Source organism: Bicyclus anynana, chromosome 21 (assembly GCF_947172395.1).
Source record: "Bicyclus anynana chromosome 21, ilBicAnyn1.1, whole genome shotgun sequence".
Lineage (NCBI taxonomy): Eukaryota > Metazoa > Arthropoda > Insecta > Lepidoptera > Nymphalidae > Bicyclus > Bicyclus anynana.
The window spans coordinates 4,388,337-4,407,925 of record NC_069103.1 but is presented as its reverse complement, the minus strand read 5'-3'; the positions used below and the strand labels follow the sequence as shown (position 1 = coordinate 4,407,925).

At 36.1% G+C, this 19,589-nt stretch overlaps 1 protein-coding gene across 2 annotated transcripts in view; it reads left to right on the top strand.

The window, feature by feature from the left end:
- LOC112044324 (cell adhesion molecule Dscam2-like) overlaps positions 1–19,589 on the top strand; it is a 152,503-nt gene that overhangs the window by 45,173 nt on the left and 87,741 nt on the right. For both annotated transcript variants that reach the window (XM_052888110.1, XM_052888109.1), the window contains exon 4: positions 14,487–14,533. In XM_052888110.1, the coding sequence (XP_052744070.1) occupies positions 14,487–14,533 (47 nt within the window). The remainder of the gene's footprint in view (positions 1–14,486; positions 14,534–19,589) is intronic.

The following is a 19,589-nucleotide window of genomic DNA, read 5'->3' as shown; positions in this document are numbered from 1 at the left end:
AATAAGTCAAAGCGAAGCTTGAGCGAGTCCGCTAGTACTATTATAAATTTTAGTTTAAATTCAATGTTGAATTTGACTGGTATATTATACAAAGATGAATAAAAAGTTCACCAATGAAAAGCTACATTATTAGCGAGTAAACAGGCTATATGTAATCTCCGTATTTTCAAGGGAAATGGAACTACGGGGGTGGAAGTAGTTAGTAAAAAGCTATGTCTAAGCCATGGAAGTATATTATCAATTTATCTGCGGGTGCGGCAGTGCCCTCGCCAAATCGTGCAAAAAAAAGCGGCACGGCTGTACTAATACTTTTCTCGATGCAATTAAAGCCATTTTCGACCTCATAACTTTGTTGTGGATGAAACCAGAAGCTTCAGTCAAGCTATGTTGCATAAACCATAAAAGACTTTTAATATTGATATGGTTACTGTATGATGTTGTTAGATTTGCTAATTACGTAATAACTTGAGATAGAAGGCCCCTTAATTACGGACCGATTAAAGTAACCGACTTGGTATTACATGGATCTCACAACTTTTTACGGTATAACAACTGATTTGCAAGAATTGGTATATTTTACACGTGGTTTTGAAGGTATAGGGATGATGTGTCTCCCTATTATATAGGTTGAAGAGAAAGTCCAGTAGAAGTTAAGAAGGAGCGAGAAATGATAGTGATAGGCACGATAAAAGAGTTTATTGCACTGGCACAGATATACAAGCGTTCACAAACACAAGAGCTCACCAATACGAAAGGCTATATTTTTATACGGCTAATTAAACATACAGTATAGCTAAATACGTTCGCGGTAAAATTGTCGCCGACTACAGCAGAGAGTAGGTATCTCGTGCGGAGTGCCAGACGGGCGGCCGGCGATCGGCCGCGCGTACCGCTAGCAGCTTGCGCAAATGTGTGTCGCCTCATACAATTTACGCACACTAATGCCGCGCGCTAATTAGTTAAATATTACATAATAAAGTAAACTATTTACATGAAATGCAATATACATGAAATATAATACATATTTGAAAGTTAATTTATAAATTTTAATAAGGACGTATTAACTATATACAAAATAATTATGTGCCTATGAAATGTGATGAATGCTAATAAAATATAAATAATATAATATAATATGGGCGAGAGTAGCCCACAAAGGCATCAATTATTTAACAAAATGCCACATAAACGGAAAAGAACTTTTAATTTAAGCAAATTGATATGAACTTCGGCGTCATGAATATTTTTTAAGGCACTTGGGAGTTTAACGTTTTGCAAAGTTGTGATAAACTTCTATTCACTTGAAGATATCAACTTATCAAGTTACAAGAACTTCTTTATACATGAAGTAGCAATTGTGACTTAGTTTGCATATTATTTATACAAAGATAAGATTCTACTACTTCCTGGGCGGCCTGCTAACCTTCTGGAGCGAGCTCGGTTGATTGGAGTGACTCCAGCGAGGACCAGCACCAAATGGACCTACGTACAACGGCCACCCCCTAGTGGCCAGGTGTGGAAAAGGCTCAAAAGGAAGAAGAAAGAAGAAGAAGATTCTACTTTTATAGGGAGTGGGATCTAATTTCAACCATTATATCAACAAATGACAAAAAATTGTATAAATATGTGTGTTTCTGAAAGTAAATTGTTTCTAAGAGTAAATGAAGTAGTTTATATAATTAGTAATTATTTTTAGTTAAAAAATTTAACTAATCTCACATTTATTTATTTCTCTATTTTTTTTTTAATTTTTAACGATGCATACAAAATATACACTATTAAAAACTTATAAAAAAAAATTAACCCTTCCGCTGCGGGACATTTGAGTGCCTAAGCAATAATCACTGCCTTGTGTATCCGACTCTTGATCCAACAGTTAAGCGAAAGCTTCTTAAGGTGTTGGTATCTTGACGGCCTCCGTGGCGCAGTGGTATGCGCGGTGGATTTACAAGATGGAGGTCCTGGAATCGATCCCCGGCTGGGCAGATTGAGATTTTCTTAATTTGTTCAGGTCTGGCTTGTGGGAGGCTTCAGCCGTGGCTAGTTACCACCCTACCGGCAAAGACGTACCGCCAAGCGATTTAGAGTTCCGGTACGATGCCGTGTAGAAACCGAAAGGGGTGTGGATTTTCATCCTCTTCCTAACAAGTTAGCCCGCTTCCATCTTAGACTGCATCATCACTTACCATCAGGTGAGATGGTAGTCAAGGGCTAACTTGTAAAGAATAAAAAAAAAAAAATGGTAGAAGCTTTTCTATAATGAAACAACTATCGCAACAATAATAGTTGACTCAACATTCCTCGTGTGCAAGGTCCAAGTATTGTTATACCTTTTGCATAAGATAGACTTTAAATCAGTGCTTGGTAACAAATGTAGAGTCTTTGTTATTAACCTGTTGTACAATGGTGTCATGATCTACAAGCCGAAGCCTCCCACTAGCCAAAACATGTACTGTGTACTAGCTGTAGGTGTAGCAAATAAATAAATATACGTCATAAAACCGTTTAAACTTCGTTTATAATTTTACAGTTTGGAATATCAGTTTGCCTTACCACCAGTGTTACATACTGATAATGAATATTTTTGATTTTATAGGACATGGGATGGAGTTTCCAATAAATATTTTATCAAGCTTCCGCAGTTTTAAACTTTTATCAGACCGCAATTTGTTCGAGCTACGGTTTTAATAACCTTTAATAACCTGCGCAGTGTAAAGCGGAAGGCATTTGGGTTGTACAATATTTTTGTATTTAAAAGATAAATCATAAACAATTAATGAATTTTGATGGTTCAAATGAGGAAAATATATTAATGTTTCGTTAATTTTGGTTTCGGCTTTTAGATATTTTTGTAATTGTAAGTCAATTGAGGTTTTCTTAATTGGTCCAGGTCTGGCTGGTGGGAGGTTTCGGCCGTGGCTAGTTACCACCCTACCAGCAAAAATAAAACAGTCAAGCGATTTAGCGTTCCGGTACGATGTAGTGTAGAAACTGAAACGGGTGTGGATTTTTATTACAAATTAGCCCGCTTCCATCTTACACTGCATCATCACTTGCCATCAGGTGAAATTGTAGTCAAGGGCTAATTTGTAAAGAAAAAAAATGAAAACAAACATGAAAAATTTCAATATTCCTACATTTTCCGTAGTTTGGAGTAAAATGTGCGTGAAAATCTAAACGAAGTAGGTATTATGAATCACACTAATATTATAAAGGCGAAAGTTTGTGTGTAAGTGTGAAAGTGTGTAAGTATGTTTGTTCCTCTTTTACGCTGCGGCTACTGAAGCTGTAGCGATTTGGCTGAAATTTGTAATGGAAATAGATTTTACTCTTGATTAACACATAGGCTACTTTTCATCCCGTAAAATGCATGGTTCCCGCGGGATTTGTGAAAAACTGAATACCACGCGGACGAAGTCGCGGGCGTCCGCTAGTATTTAATAAAACACAAAAAGTAAGTACAACTTTACTGTAAAATAGGCACAGATTAAAATAAATTAAAACTAATAATTAAATATACTTAACAAAATTTGCCGCCCTATTTATTTAGCTTCATTGCTTTAAATCAAAAAATCATAAGTTCATTTATTTCAAGTAGGCTCAGTATACAAGCACTTTTCATACGTTAGTTGACTATTTGTAAAGATTCTACCACCGGTTCGGAAGGCAGATTCTGCTGAGAAGAAACCGGCAAGAAACTCAACAGTTGCTCTTTTAAAAAAAAATCATACAATAGTATTATAATTACAATTGATGACAACATTACAATTTCTTATAGTTTTACTTCCTGTGTGAAGGTGGAACCTGATCCAACGGCCTCCAAGCAACTTTATCATTTAGGAACTCATCGATGGTGTAGTAACCTCGACTAAGCAAATGTTTTTTAACACAATGCTTAAAGCTATGCATTGGCAGGTCCATCACAGTCTTGGGGATCTTGTTATAGAAGAGTACACCCAAACCTACAAAAGATTTTTTTACTGTTTGGAGACGATATGCAGAAATAACTAACTTATGCCCGTGTCTAGTAAGACGTGGGTTTAAAACTCTTTTTCGTTTGTACAAATTAATATTTTGTCTTACATAGAAAAAACTATTATTATTTTCGTTTAAAATAAACATAATAATGTAGATCGTATAGTAATCAAACGACCGGGAGTGCTATCAAACAGAGGCTAAAGTAAACACGACCCAGCTGTTGATAGTTTGCACTTCCCAAACATGGAATTATAATGGGAGTTTTCATATCAATTAAATGTTATGTTGTAGGTATGCTGTTATTGATAAACATATTGAATAACAAGCTCCCTGTGGAATATAAACACACACACATACATGCACACACACACACAAGCACAGTACGGGTCCGCGGGAGACACAGAGGCTGAAGACCAAAGGAGGAGGTTTTTTAAGTCGGTAGTGGTTACCCGAGCCCGACTTACCGGTGCAGACCATCAAGCCCTGATGATGCGTAAAATGCGTAAAAAGAGAAACGAAGTTTTTTCTTTAATTAATAATAATGTGAATTATCATTGACAACCCATGTTCGGCTCACTGTTGAGCAGGATTCTCAGAATGAAAGGGGTTAGGCCATATAGTCCACCACGTTGGCCCAATGCGGATTCGGTAGACTAAATAATTAAGAAAATTCTCAAGTATGCAGGTTTCTTCACGTGTTTTTTTCTTCACCATTTGAGGCATGTGATATTTCATCATCATCATCATCATATCAGCCGATGGACGACCACTCCAGGACATAGGCCTTTTGTAGGGACTTCTAAGCATCACAATACTGGCCGCCTGCATCCAGCGAATGCCTGCCACTCGCTTGATGTCGTCAGTCCACCTGGTGGGGGGTCGGCCTTTAGATTGTTTTTGCCGTCCATACAAGCTTTGCCCGATACTGTGATATGATATTTAATTTCTTAAAATGCCCATAACTGAAAAGTAAGAGGTGCATGCCCCGGACCGGATTCAAACCTACGCCCTCGGAATACAACGCAGAGGTCGTATCCACTGCGCTATCACGACTCTATGTAATGTAATAAGTGAATAGATATGAGTAAAAATAGTATTGTTTCACTTGTCAAATAGCCTAATAGCTCTTTATTTATAATTAAGAGTCTGACTTAAATTGGAAAGGTTTACAGTTCAATTTGCGCCTGTTACCCACACGGCACATTATTTTAGCTTATTTAGAAAGGAAAAACACATATTATTCATGTTTAAAGAGTTATAGCTAAATTTTTTATAACATAATAAAAAAAAAATAATAAAAAAAGCCTTTTATTCAGACAGTATTACAGTTAAAATTATTATCTATCTTGAGTATTCTATTACTGACATTTTTAACATAAATATTATATTTAATTCCTTCCACTATATTTACACACTTAATTTTTGATTTGTTGATGTCATCGGCCCATCGTCTAAATGGTCTACCTTTTTTCCTTTTCTTGTGGCTTGTATACCAGTTGATTATGGATTTTGACCATTTTTCCTTCCCTCTAATTTTATGTCCAGACCATTTCCATTTTAAAGTTTTTATTGCTTTTGTGAAATTTTTCATATTAAATAATAAATAACAAATACTTGTTGCGATGTATATTGAAATATGTTGATCGTTTTACGTAAAATATGCTGTTTCAATTAAAATATCGTTAAATCGGTTATTGCTATTTTGGTTTAAAATTGCTCATTAAAATCGTTAATATTGCGTTTTCTGCATTTTGAAAACATTTGCATAGGTAAATCTAGCCGTGATAGTCCTGTGGATATGACCTCTGCCACCGATTCCGGAAGGTGTGATTCGAATCCGGTCCGGGGCATGCACCTCCAATTTTTCAGTTGTGAGCACTTTAAGAAATTAAATATCACGTGTCTCAAACGGTGATTTTTGTTATTCTCTGCGTGTGTGAAGTCTGCCAATCCGCATTAGGCCAGCGTGGTGGACTATTGGCCTAACCCCTCTCATTCCGAGAGGAGACTCGAACTCAGATAGATAGTAGTTATATATAGACCAACGTTACAATAAACAAACAATAATTATTATTATTTGTTGGAATATCACAGTAGTATAATTTTGCTCATTTGGATACATTAATGAACCATTGTTGTAATTCGAGCATCGACAAATTGTTTCGATTGATGTTTGTTTCAAACGTGAATAATATGTTTGACATCAATTTGTTACTTGCTTTTCTCTTATTTATTTATTAGAGTTCCGTAACTCAAATGGAGAACCCGGAAACCGTATAGAATCACTTTGTTATTCGCCAGTCGGTCTGTCATTAGCCATACATACATAGTGTCTATCACAGAACAGACAACGCTAAAAGCTAATGCTTTTAGCAATAGAAGTAGCAAGGGGGTGTGGCCCGTGTACACCCGGGTGTGCGGAACAACGCAAGCGTGCCCGCGCATGTAGTAGCAGTCTTGTTTTGTTCTGTGACAAAAAGAATAAATAATATTCAACTCTAGAGTAAGTGTGACATATTTTATTTTTCACTAAATATTAAACAGCCATTTAGGCCACGCCCCTGGGTACGCTGGTTTCAATACAAAGAATTGACACTTTATAAATCTAGTTACCTCTTATATCTGTGGTGTCTATCATATGTACAATCGCATAAAGGTATTTGAAATTAATGTAGGTACTTAAAGTCTACAGTCTCTTGCTTGAAAAAATCAAACTTTCAAGTTAATGTATAAAAATATACGGCCGTATAAGCCACAAAAAACTTTCTCAAGGCAATCAAAGTTCATAGGTATTTTCCGTTAACCTAGAATTATGGTATTTGGGGATAGTAATATACTATAAGTATAGGGAAAAATCTAAAACTACATCAACATGAAACAGGTTATACATGATTTGTACGGGACCCTCAGTGGGCGAGACCGACTTGCACTTTCCGATTTTTTTGGTATAAGCACGTTCAAAATATTTTATAACAAAACTAGCTGACGCCGCGCGGTTTCACTCGCGTGGTTCCCGTTCCCGTAGGAATATGGGGATAATTTAGCCTATAGCCTTCCTCGATATATGGGCTATCTTACACTGAAAGAATTTTTCAAATCGGACCAGTAGTTCCTGAGATTAGCGCGTTCAATCAAACAAACAAACAAACAAACTCTTCAGCTTTATAATATTAGTATAGATAATAAATATTTATTTTATATTACTGAGACTCTTGCCGGCTCTTTTCAGTACAATCTGTTCTTCGAGTGGAAGAATCACTAGACTCCGCGCCACGAAATGAGTCCAGTAGAGTAGAACTGTCTTAATGGCACTCATTGTCATTTGGTAATGGCGATGTTATTATTATTTGTGTAAGGAACTGTCAATTTTAGTTCAGGTTTTAGCCGCGGGATTTATTTTGTGGCACGAAGTTAACTTATTGTCATACTTGACTTTAGGAAAAAAAATAATTTGTTATTTGAACACTAGTATGTTTAATAATTCGATAATAACAAAAATAGCTTTACTGCTTTTCGTCAGGTGTGCGCCGACCTTTAGTTTAGATAGAAAGTGTGACTGTCATTTAACCAGAAATAAAATATAGTAAAGTGTATATCATTCAAGCAAAAGATATAAAAAATACGTGACATCGCTAAAAAAGACGTCCAAGTTAGATAAGAAACCTAATAGGTGGTTCCGTATGTGATAGTTATATCAGGATGCTTATACAAGAGAGCCACTTCATTGGTCTAGGGATTAACAGTTATGGATTACACTTGTGAAGTCTTGAATTCAAGTCCTGGGGCGGAGTGTGAAAAATCGTACAAGACGTTACTACAAGAGCTTTACTTAATTTTAAAGACCTTACCTACGTAGAGATAAGGTAATCTGTGGTTGAAAAATAATCTACTAGCTAGCACTTTTCCGTGAAAATCCTTAGAAATAAAAGTTAGCGCTTTTCTGTTCAATCGAAAGAGAGAGACCAAATTAAAATAATTTTTATTATTATAACACTTTATTGGATTGGCGATCAGGTGGACTGACGACATCAAGCGAGTTGCAAGGATTCGCTGGATGCAGGTGGCTCAGGATCGTGATGTTTGGAGGTCCCTACAAAAAGCCTATGTCCTGCAGTGGACGTCCATCGGCTGATATGATGATGATGATGATGACGAACACTTTACTTGCATACCACATATAAAAAACAAGATACACCATAGAACATAAAATAGTAGTGTACTAAAGGCTGGCTTATCGCTTGGAAACAATTTCTTTCAGGCAACCTTAGATTTACGAAAACACAACAATGTACATATGTTCTTGTAAGGGGAGGGATTTTACTGTTATTAGAACGGATCCCTAAAGGAAATAAATATCTAGGTAGGCGATACCGTTCTTGATAAATTGGAATGAGTTGCCGCTCATCCATCATAGAATATAGCGAGCTTGAGGGAATAAATAAAATCAAAAACATACTTATGTTTACTGGATATCATAATCTCTAGGTGGCCTTGAAGTTTTTCGGTTTTATTACAATTTGAGTTGTTATTATATTTTCTTTTAAAAAATATATTGAAATACTAGTGGATGCCCGCGACTTCATCCGCTTGGAAATCAGTTTAAGCTTTCAATCCCTATTTCACCATTTTAGGGGTTGAATTTTAAAAATTCTTGAATCACATTTTATTTCGTATTTTCACGATTTATGAACAAATTTTATAAATGTAACTCTAAAAATTAAGGACTTTCCATACAAACTTTCAACCACTATTTCACCCCTTCTATTTTTATTTTAGGGTGAAAAAATACGGTCCCATTTACCATTATACGGAAATTCATTTTGATCGTTTCAGCCATTTAGCCGTGAAAAGGTAACAGATAGACAGACAGACAGACAGACCTACTTTCGCATTTATAATAGTAAGTATAGAAGTATAGATATATAGAATCAATCAGGAAACATCAAGCTTTTAGAAACCATTCAAAAAAAGTTTATACTTTCTACCATTTTTATTAAATCTCAATCTCATGTCTTTTAAAGCTGACAGATAATAAACGAGTTTAGGACAGAGAGATAAAATAACCTTGATATATTTTTATCTTCCAAGAAGGCTTCAATTTGACTGGAGTCTGAAAACACATCAAATCAAATGAAAAGGTGTAATTGTGAACCTTTTTGACTTACAGTTCGAATTGTAGATACTCGTTAAATACACCGGTGCCAAGGATAACATCAAAGCAATTGTAAAATAATCAAATGAGGCATGATGGACTCAGGTCAGCACTTATGAATCTTTCTGTTTGAATGCATTATACATTATTATTGTTTTGTAAATAGGTTATCATAAATAAAATATATAAAACTAGCGAGTATAATCCGATTAATTAAGAATTAAGCATAATCCGGCTATGTCACATAATTCGTTCTTAGCAGACGTTTAGGTTATCAACCCATATTCGGCTCACTGCTGAGCACGAGTCTCCCCTCAGAATGGGGTCAGGGCCACCACGCTGGCCCATCACGCTGGCTCCATATGGATTGGCAGACATCCACACGTAGAGAATTAAGAAAATTCTCAGGTATGCAGGATTCCTCACGATGCTTTTCCTTAACCGTTAACACGTATAACACGTGATATTTTTAATATCTTAAAATGCACATAACTGAAAAGTTGGAGCAGCATGCCCCGAACCAGATTAGGTAACCACTGGGAATATAAACTACATTCTTGGCTTTCATCTTTGTACGTCTTGCGGTTTTCAAAATTTCTTGATGAGGCCTTTCAAAGCTTATACGAGTAAATGCTTAAATCATAAAGTTTAACAACTATAATCCGACTACGTAAAAAGGGGTCTAAAAAGAAAGAAACAAGAAAATATTTCAGATTGAAATAGAGAAATGCATAGGAATAAAAATGGTCACGGTAAGTTATAGAGCATATGTCTCAATTTGAATTATTACGAATCTTTTGACACCTCATTTATTAAAATCGGTTCAGTAGTTTAGGCACTACGGTGGGACAAACAACATATATACATACTTAGACTGGCAAAGTCATTACCCTTACTTTTGGCTTCGTCTTAGTCGGGTAATAAAAAAAGATATCATGATATTAAATAAATCAATATTAGGTTTAAGTCTCTTAAGTCATTACATCTCACCGATTTTGCCTATTAGATTATCTCAGATATTCTCGCTCCATCGATCAGGGCGCCGAACGCTTGGCTCGACTTGTGGTAACATGCCTACGATACCTACCAACTGTTTGGTGAGCGAAATTGAAAATAAGATGGATTGTTTCAGTTCCAAGGGTAAAGGTTATTTAGTACCGAGTTACGTAAAGTTTAAAGTAATGTTAGTTTTGAGTTACTAATTTGTTGGCTAGACTCAGCGATTTACGAAATGTTTTAAACGCAACAGTAAATAGTTACCTCCAATATTTTTCAAATTAATACTAGTTTACAATGATAAAAATCACGTTAACTAATAAAAATGTGGTAAACAATTTCATATCATCGAAGCGAAGAGTTACGCACAAAGATCTAAAACGCTCAGTGAGCGGAAAAATAGTTCACAACGCGTTGTGGTTACAGTGCCACATGGCAAACAAGATGTCCTAATAAGTTAATTTAGGGTTCCGTCTTCAAAAAATATTGTAGTGACAGCACCATTTTTTCAATTTAGTATGTATATTATTTAAAGTAAAGTCCTTTTTGAATCTACGAAATCTATCTACCTACTTTAACCCTATGTGCGTGTAACGTTGCCCGACACGCACTTGACCGTTTTTAACAGCTATCTGCTTTTAGGGTAAGTAATTATGAGTTAGTAAAAAATAATATATGTGATATGTAATATATGTGATATGCCCAGTGGATATGACCTCTGCCTCCGATTCCGGAGGGTGGTGGGTTTGAATCCGGTCCGGGGCATGCATGCATGCATGTGTGAATTAAAAAAAAATTAAATATCACGTGTCTCAAACGGTGAAGGAAAACATCGTAAGGAAACCTGCATACCAAAGAATTTTCTTAGTTCTCTGCGTGTGTGAAGTCTGCCAATCCGCATTGGGCCAGCGTGGTGGACTATTCGCCTAACCCCTCTCATTCTGAGAGGGGACTCGAGCTCAGTAGCGAGCCGAATATGGGTTGATAACGCGAAAAAATAATAATGAATTTTTAATGTTTTTTTTTTATGCAAAATAAAGTATTACTTCTTCTTCTTGTTAATCCAATACTGTAGACCATTAAACTTCTAATAGAAAAACAAAGCAATAGATCGAGTGCCATAATGTACAGAGTTTCCGAAATGACATTATACATTATTACTTTTGGCGTTTGAAACGATTTTATTTGGCCAAATAAAACGCACCCTAAGTTCCATTAAACTGTGCAAATAAACTCAATAATGTAAATAAATGGTATTTATATACCCTTGTTCTATTTGCTTTTCGGGTCGCTTAGAGGAAAATGGAACTCGTGTTAGGTATTTAAAGACATTTGTGCCGGTCACACTCATTCGGAGTGTTTCGAACGTTACTGATGTTTATATATAGAAATCAGGTTAAACGTGTAAGTCAGGGGATGTTTGTGTGTATAAGTTAAGCAAAATCAAAATTAATCAAAATTTATTTCAAGTAGGCTCACTTTACAGTCTTTTGTAACGTCAAGTTTAACTATTTGTAAAAACTTTACCACCAGTTCGGGAGGCAGGTTCTGCTGAAAACAGCAAGCAAAAGAAACTTAACTTAGGAACATGAAATTAAAACCATATTAGTAAACTAGCTGATGCCGCGCAGTTTCATTCGTGTGGTTCCCGTTCCCGTTACCAACTGAAAATCCACCACAGGGTATTGTCCTGGATGTCCTGGTGTACTGGAGATATTGTGATAGGTGGCATAATTTCGAAATAAACGCATTTTTCTTTCGTTCTTTCTTATGTGTCATCGTATATGCATGCATTGTCTTGTTATGTCTCGGAGAGATTAAGCAGCGTTTTCGATGAAAGCTCCCAGGAGACTTGCAGGTGCGAAACTTCCTACAATTATATTTTAAACCATTTTACACAAATCCTTTCATTCAATCCATTGGTGGTAACTAGCCACGGCAAAAGCCTCTCACCAGCCAGACCTGTAACAACTAAGAAAACCTCAAACGGCCCAGCCGGGGATCGAACCCAGGACCTCCGTCATGTAAGTCCACCGCGCATACCACAGCGCTACGGAGGCCGTCAAATATAATCACACATCAGGTGAGATTGCAGTCCTTGACTGCAATCTCACCTGATGTGTGACCTGATGTGTGCTAACTTGTAAAGAATAAAAAAAAAGACGCGTCAAACGAATTTGTTTAATAAACATTTATATACTTTTAACTTCTTATATAATAAAACATGAAGTAGATACTTTAGGTATTTTACAGAGCATCCAAGAGCATTTTAATAGTACTCAGTGGAACAAAGTCTTTTTACTGTGATACTTCATCGACGTCAGAGTGGCGGCACGAGTGTGTGCCCATATTGTCTGCTAGTGGCAGTCTATTGTGTTGGAAGTGTTCTCCAAAAACCACCTCGACATGGGATCTTGTTAGTTAGGTATAGCAGGAGACCTACTTGAGGAGTATAATATAATTTTTTCGGTAGCTCTCTTATGAAGACTTAAGTAGCCTTTTGAGTTGTGTCTTGTAATTTTGTCACTTGATTATCTTTGAACATCTGTTGTAATTTTGAATTAAATGTGAATTAAACTGAATTTGTACTTTTGTTATGTATTGAATGTATAGTTGAGATAGCCGTAGGTATTCTTTTCCGTATAAAGCGTAGGTATTCTTTTCGTAATTTCTTATATATTTGTATAGTTATACTTATAATAAAACTGGCCGAATTCTATACATTTATCCGAAATTTGAGATTTTACTTATACCTTTTGTAACGACAAACGTTAGCGTGGCTTAACGGACGACAGCGCCATCTAGAATCTATACTTATAATACGAATTCTGTATATTTTGTACATTCTGTACATTGAAGATATTTTGAAATTTTTTATTGGGGGGGGGGGGGGGCATTATATAATCGATACTGAAGCTAAAAATATTTTTTTTCGATTTTTTGTCCGTCTGTCTGTCTGTCTGTGTTTTTTTGTTATTCGGGCATCACGCTGAAACTACTGAATGAATTGAAATGAAACTTGGCACGAAATAAAATGAGAAGAGTGTGAAATGGAAATGGAGAAGAATGTGTATGGAAAGTCCTTCATTTTTAGAGTTACAGTTTTAAAACTTTGTTCATAAATCATAAAAAAATACCAAATATAATGTAATTCAAAAATTTTTAAAATTCAACCCTAAAGTGGTGAAATAGGGCTTGAAAGTTAACATTGATTTTCACGGACGAAGTCGCGGGCGTCCGCTAGTTAGTTATAAAGTTGTACAACTAATAGTAGAATTCTTTACATTTTTATATGTAGGTATAGATACAGACAGTTGAATACATACTTTAAAATATACGTTTAACAAAATAAAAAATGTAGAAGCACAAATTGGACTTGTACCAGCGGCGGTGCAAAAATGCTGAATTCCACGTTGATTCAAAAGTGGATTCTTGCCTAAAGCCTATTTGAGGACGTACAAAATGTGTGTCACGTCGCTCTTGTCATATTGTGAAGACTGCGACTTTATATGAAGCCTCGCAGTATTAAACATTTTTCATGACTCCATTTTTCGTAAATATTAGATTTGTTTCATATGAATGCTGCTCCTGAATGTTACCCATCGTCTCATAATTAGGCTATTCTGCTCTCAGACCAATTATAGAAGGACCTGTATCGCACGAACAAAATTGTCTGTCATTTTCTGAGGAAAACGAGCTTAGATTTTGTATATATCTTATACTAAACTAGAAGTTTTCGCCCGTTTTTTACACAACTCAATTACACAAAAAGGTATTTATATGGAGCTCTTTAACCGACGAACACGATTACAACTATTTAACATCGATTCTGTAGAGACAGTTTTTATAATCGCATTAGATCGTTGATCATACACTTTGACAGAAAAGTAACGTCTAACGAGGCAGGTCCTATACAATAATTGGTCTGAGATTCTGCTCCACTGCAGAACTCCCTTCAGTACCATTAACGATTGTAGCTGTTAATGATAATGACTACCAATTTGGTCTTTGGTTACAACCTATTAAAAAACGTCAAATCAACTGATGATGAAATGAAACGTGATAGCCCAGTGGATATGACCTCTGCCTTCGACTCAGAAAGCGTAGTCTCGCTTTGTGCATTTAATGAAATTATATATCACGTGTCTCAAACGGTGAACGAAAAACATCGTGAGGAAACATGCATACCTGAGAATATTCATAATTATACGTGTGTGAAATTTGGCAATCCGCGTTGGTCCAGCGTTGCGGACTATTAGCCTAACCCCTTTCATTCTGAGAAGAGTATCGTGCTCAATAGTGAGCAGAATATGGATTGTTAATGAATAAATGAATAATAACGAATATATTTTTATTTCAGATGTACGGAACTATTCAATGACTCGCAGTTCAAGAACGATACAATCGGTAAGTTTTAATTTATTTTCATACGTTGTATTTTTTTAAATTACGTAGTTGAAAACACACTTACATATTAGAAACAGGATTCAAAACAGAACAGTAAAATCTGAGTCTAGACGTCACCAAGTCAAAAAAGGCACATCCGTGCCATCCTTTACTCAAAGCCATTCATAAACTTGACGCTTTAAGAGCTCATGAAAAGTAACTTGAAACCAGCTTGAAATGTACAAACTCAAAATTAATTGACTTCACAAACGTAATCTCAAGTCTTAACCCATAAAAGTACTCATATTATTCAGAAAGGGTACTAAATTAGAGAATAACCTGATCTATATTTTTAGACCAGACCAGAGTTTTTTTAACAGATCTGTGATAGCCCAGTGTATATGACCTCTGCCTCCGATTCCGGAGGGTGTGGGTTCGAATCCGATCCGGGGCATGCACCTCCAACTTTGCAGTTATGTGCAATTTAAGAAATTAAATATCACGTGTCTCTAACGGTGAAGGAAAATATCGTGAGGAAACCTGCATACCAGAGAATTTTCTTAATTCTCTGCGTGTGTGTAGTCTGCCAATCCGCATTGGGCCAGCGTGGTGGAATATTGGCCTTACCCCTCTCATTCTGAGAGGAGACTCGAGCTCAGCACTGAGCCGAATATGGGTTGATGACGACGAAGCTTATAGAAAAGTCGTATGTTAATGAATGAATATACAAACGACAAAAAAGCTTGAAAATGAAATTTATTACATGACTACTTATACACATATTGTTAAATGTTGATAAACTAAAAAGCAAAAACCTGGCTGAGTTTGTTGTGGACTCTTCTTTGGAGCCCTCGTAAATTTAATTATAAGTTTTCGACTAATTATTAACACTTATCTTATATTGTTAATACGTGACCTTTCGAAAGTGCTTGTGAACTAAGCCTAATTGAATGAATATATTCTATTGACTTGATTATATGCGTAAATCAGGTTATACTATATTATGACGTCAGTTTTAATCTACCTATTCAAGCGTACTAATTATATTCACACGGAGTCTAGTGGAGCGGATTACTCACACAATTAATCAAAACTGAAGAGGGTTCCAAGAGTTCTCAATTAAAATCCCTAATCCGTTTAAGCCAGATATCGGCTATTGGGAAAATTATTATTCCATATACCCTTCTATCTGTCACGGAGTCCAATTAAGGTAGGTACCTACTTCAGAGGACCTTTGTCACCGGTGACAGGTAGGTATCGTCTGGTTTCGTGGTTTCTTTTACATTATATTTCATTGAAGAGGTTAAATATATTGTTTTATTTTTACACTAGCGACCCGCCCCAGCTTTATACGGGCTCTATGTAGTAACTACTCGTATAAGTCTATATACAGGATAAGATAGCGACTAATCGTAGGTAAATAAGGTCGTCGTCATCAACCCATATTCGGCTCACTGCTGAGCTCGAGTCTCCTCTCAGAATGAGAGGGGCAAGGCCATTAGTCCACCACGCTGGCCCAATGCGGATTGGTAGACTTTACACACGCAGAGAATTAAGATAATTCTCTGGTATGCAGGTTTCCTCACGATGTTTTCCTTCACCGATTGAGACACGTGATATTTAATTTCTTAAAACGCACACAACTGAAAAGTTGGAGGTGCATGCCCCGGACCGGATTCGAACCCACACCGTCCGGAATCGGAGGCAGTGGTCATATCCACTGGGCTATCACGGCTCACGGTAAATAAGGTATAATTGTATATATAATGTGACCCCTATGAGGGTGGCATGTTTAGTATTGAACAAACCCTCGTAAAACAAAGAAGAAGAAAAAAGATGCACCCCGCACCCGTCGACCACTGCCAAACGGCACGAAACGTATGTCCCAGCAGCCTGTGCCTCTTCTTTTTAACCCCCAACGAAAAAGAGGGGTGTTATAAGTTTGACGTGTCTGTTTGTCTGTCAGTCTGTCTATGGCACCATAGCTCCCGAACGAATAAAACGATTACAATTTAGTTTGTTTTGTATGAAAGGACTTATGTGCGAGTATTCATTGACATGTTTGATGAAAATCGGTTAAGCCGGTTAAAAGTACTGGGGGTGAAAGTAAGGAAGAATAACCGAATGTCTGCAAATATACTAGAGTGAAGTCTCAAACGAAAGCGCATTAAAAGAGAATATTGATGACTTGATCGAGAGTGTAATTAATAATTTCATGACCTTCGGGGGTTTTTCAAAATTTCCAATTTTAAGTTATTAAATAACTGATAAATTTTCTGTATATATGTGTACTTTTTATACATAATTATTAACCTTCTTGAAATGAATCACTCTTTATTTTATTGCTGAAAATAACCATCAAAGTCTGTCGAATAGTTTAGAGGATGTAGGTAAGTGAACATTCAGCGGAAGCGACTTCGTTTTATGCTATGTAATAATTATGATAATAAAGTAAGTGATTAAATTTAATTATTATTGTTAAGCCGTATTAACAATGATAATTACCGTATACACCACACCTAGTACGTCAATGGAAGATAATTTATAGGTTTAAAAAATGTTTATACTGATTAACCAATGCAATGGACCTATTCCTTTGTTGCTATTGCAGTATATTTATACTATCCACATCCCTTTCGGATTCTACACGGCATCGTACCGGAACGCTAAATTGCTTGGCGGTACGTCTTTGCCGGTAGGGTGGTAACAAGCCACGGCCGAAGCCTCCCACCAGCCAATTCTTTGCGTGTGTGAATTCTGCCAATCCGCATTGAGCCAGCGTGGTGGACTATTGGCCTAACCCCTCTCATTTTGAGAGAAGACTAGAGCTCAGCAGTGAGTTGAATATGAGTTGTGATGATTCTCACGGGAACCGGTGAAATCGAGGGCCGTCGGCTAATTGTCTAATAAATCAACGAAATGGAACTTTGCCTTTAGAATATCTCTATTTTAATCTACTTGAGGAATGTGTACGTACAAATCATCGTCACAGACGGTCTACGTCAAGCGGATTGCCCGTAATATTAATCAAAATTGAAGAGGGTTCCAATAGATCTCAATTAAAATCCGTAATCTATTTGAGAGAGATATCGACGAATTAGTAAGTCTCTTTATATCGCTTTATCAGTCACAAACTTCAATTTATGTTGTAAAAAGGTTGTAAAGAGCAACTTGAGCTTGTGATGGTGTCACAAAAGTTATCATGTCTCATAGGAAAAGTAGGTATAAATTAAAAAGTTGTATGACTTATTGAAACCCAAGTTCTGGACTGAAAATTTAAAAAATCATGCCTTTTTTAGAATTTAAACTATCGTGAGTGTTATTCATATTAATTGATTATGAAACACGGCTAAAACTCACGTGATATTACGTCGGAGTATGCCCGACTAGTTTCGAATCCAAACGCACGATCCAAACTGATCAGTTTAGATCGTGCCGCGATGCAAGAACCAGCTCATGACTAAGGGTCCCGTATTGGTTCGAAACTAGTCGGGCATACTCCGACCTAATATCACGTGAGTTTTAGCCGTGTTTCATAATCAATTAATAAATCACGCCTTGTTTTCTCTTGTAAACATAACTAGCGGCCCGCGAATTCAGCTTTTCAGAAATCCCAAAGGAAACCATGGATTTTTCCGGAATGAAAAGTAGCTTATGTGTTAAACCAGAGTTAAATCTATTTGAAAGAAAGAAAGAAAAATGCGTTTATTTCGAAATTATGCCACACATCACAGTATCTCCATTACACCATGACATCCTGACTATATCCTGCGATGGGTGGCATAACCCAGAAAATGGCCCCAGCTCAGCATAATGCTACGTGACAATTTGAATTTGGACTCATAACTGTTATTTCTTTACCAAATTTAGCCAAATCACTTCAGTAGCCGCCACGCAGAGGAACAAACATACATACATACACACACACACACAACACACACATAAACTTTCGCATTTATAATATTGGTAGGATAATTGTAGAGAGCTATATCACTATCAAAAGCTTATAGTTAATAATAATCCAGTATTGTGCACAGGCTAAGAGAAGAAGTAGAATTAAGCACTTTAAGCACATAAATAGCTCTCACTTAAATTCTTATAGTCTGATTGTTTAATTAATTTATTACATTTAACGGTCTACTACAGCGCACAGATCGTTTTACAAGAAGAAGAAGAATTATAGTAATTCTTCTTTAGCACCACTTTAAATGCATTCAAATACTGATTGATTGGATTGAGATAGTAGCTAGAGTACAAAAAAAATCATGTAAAAATTATAATTTTTTTACGCATAAAATCATTCACCAATTTAAAACTCTGAAAACATTATTTCACACGGCACAAACGTACAAAAACAAAATGATTAATCAGTTTTTAACGCTGCAAAGGATGAATTCCACGAGGATTTATTCATTTCGAATTTCAATTAAATTTCGTTCGAATTGGATCGTAGCGGAACGAAACGGTTTCCACCAAGTGTTTGACAAATAGTCCGCTTCAATTCATACCCTCACACACGTAATGAGTTACGTACGTATACGGGGATAAAAAGCCCTTTAATTTTCATTTCGCTGCGTAATTTTGTTATCGAATGACGCCACAATGTAATCATTAAACGCGGGATTGTGTAGCGAGTTTTCCGGTCGTATTTTCGATCGGCAATCTAGCTGTGTTTTAATATTAAATCCCGAAGCATGAAATGAGGTGTTCCATTGGAAAAACGTTCGTTTTATTTCGAAATTATTATCCGTATGGAAAAAAAGATTTTATTGTAAGTAATATTGTTACATTAATTGTTTTACGTATTTTTTAATTAACGCAGGGGTTTGGTTAGGTTATTTTGTGGAAGGTTTTCAATATGTTTTATTTCTGATGCTGTTTACGTAAAGACTTAGTTTATTTTCACTCTGAACAGGAATATTTGAATATATTTTTCGCAAATTGTCTCTTTTGTAACCAGAAGATGTATTAATAACAAACTAATTAGAAATGAGGGTAGAAAATGCATGTCATTTCGTAACTTTTTTATTTTTAATTATGTGTTGTTTTTTTCATAAAATATTATTTAAAATATATT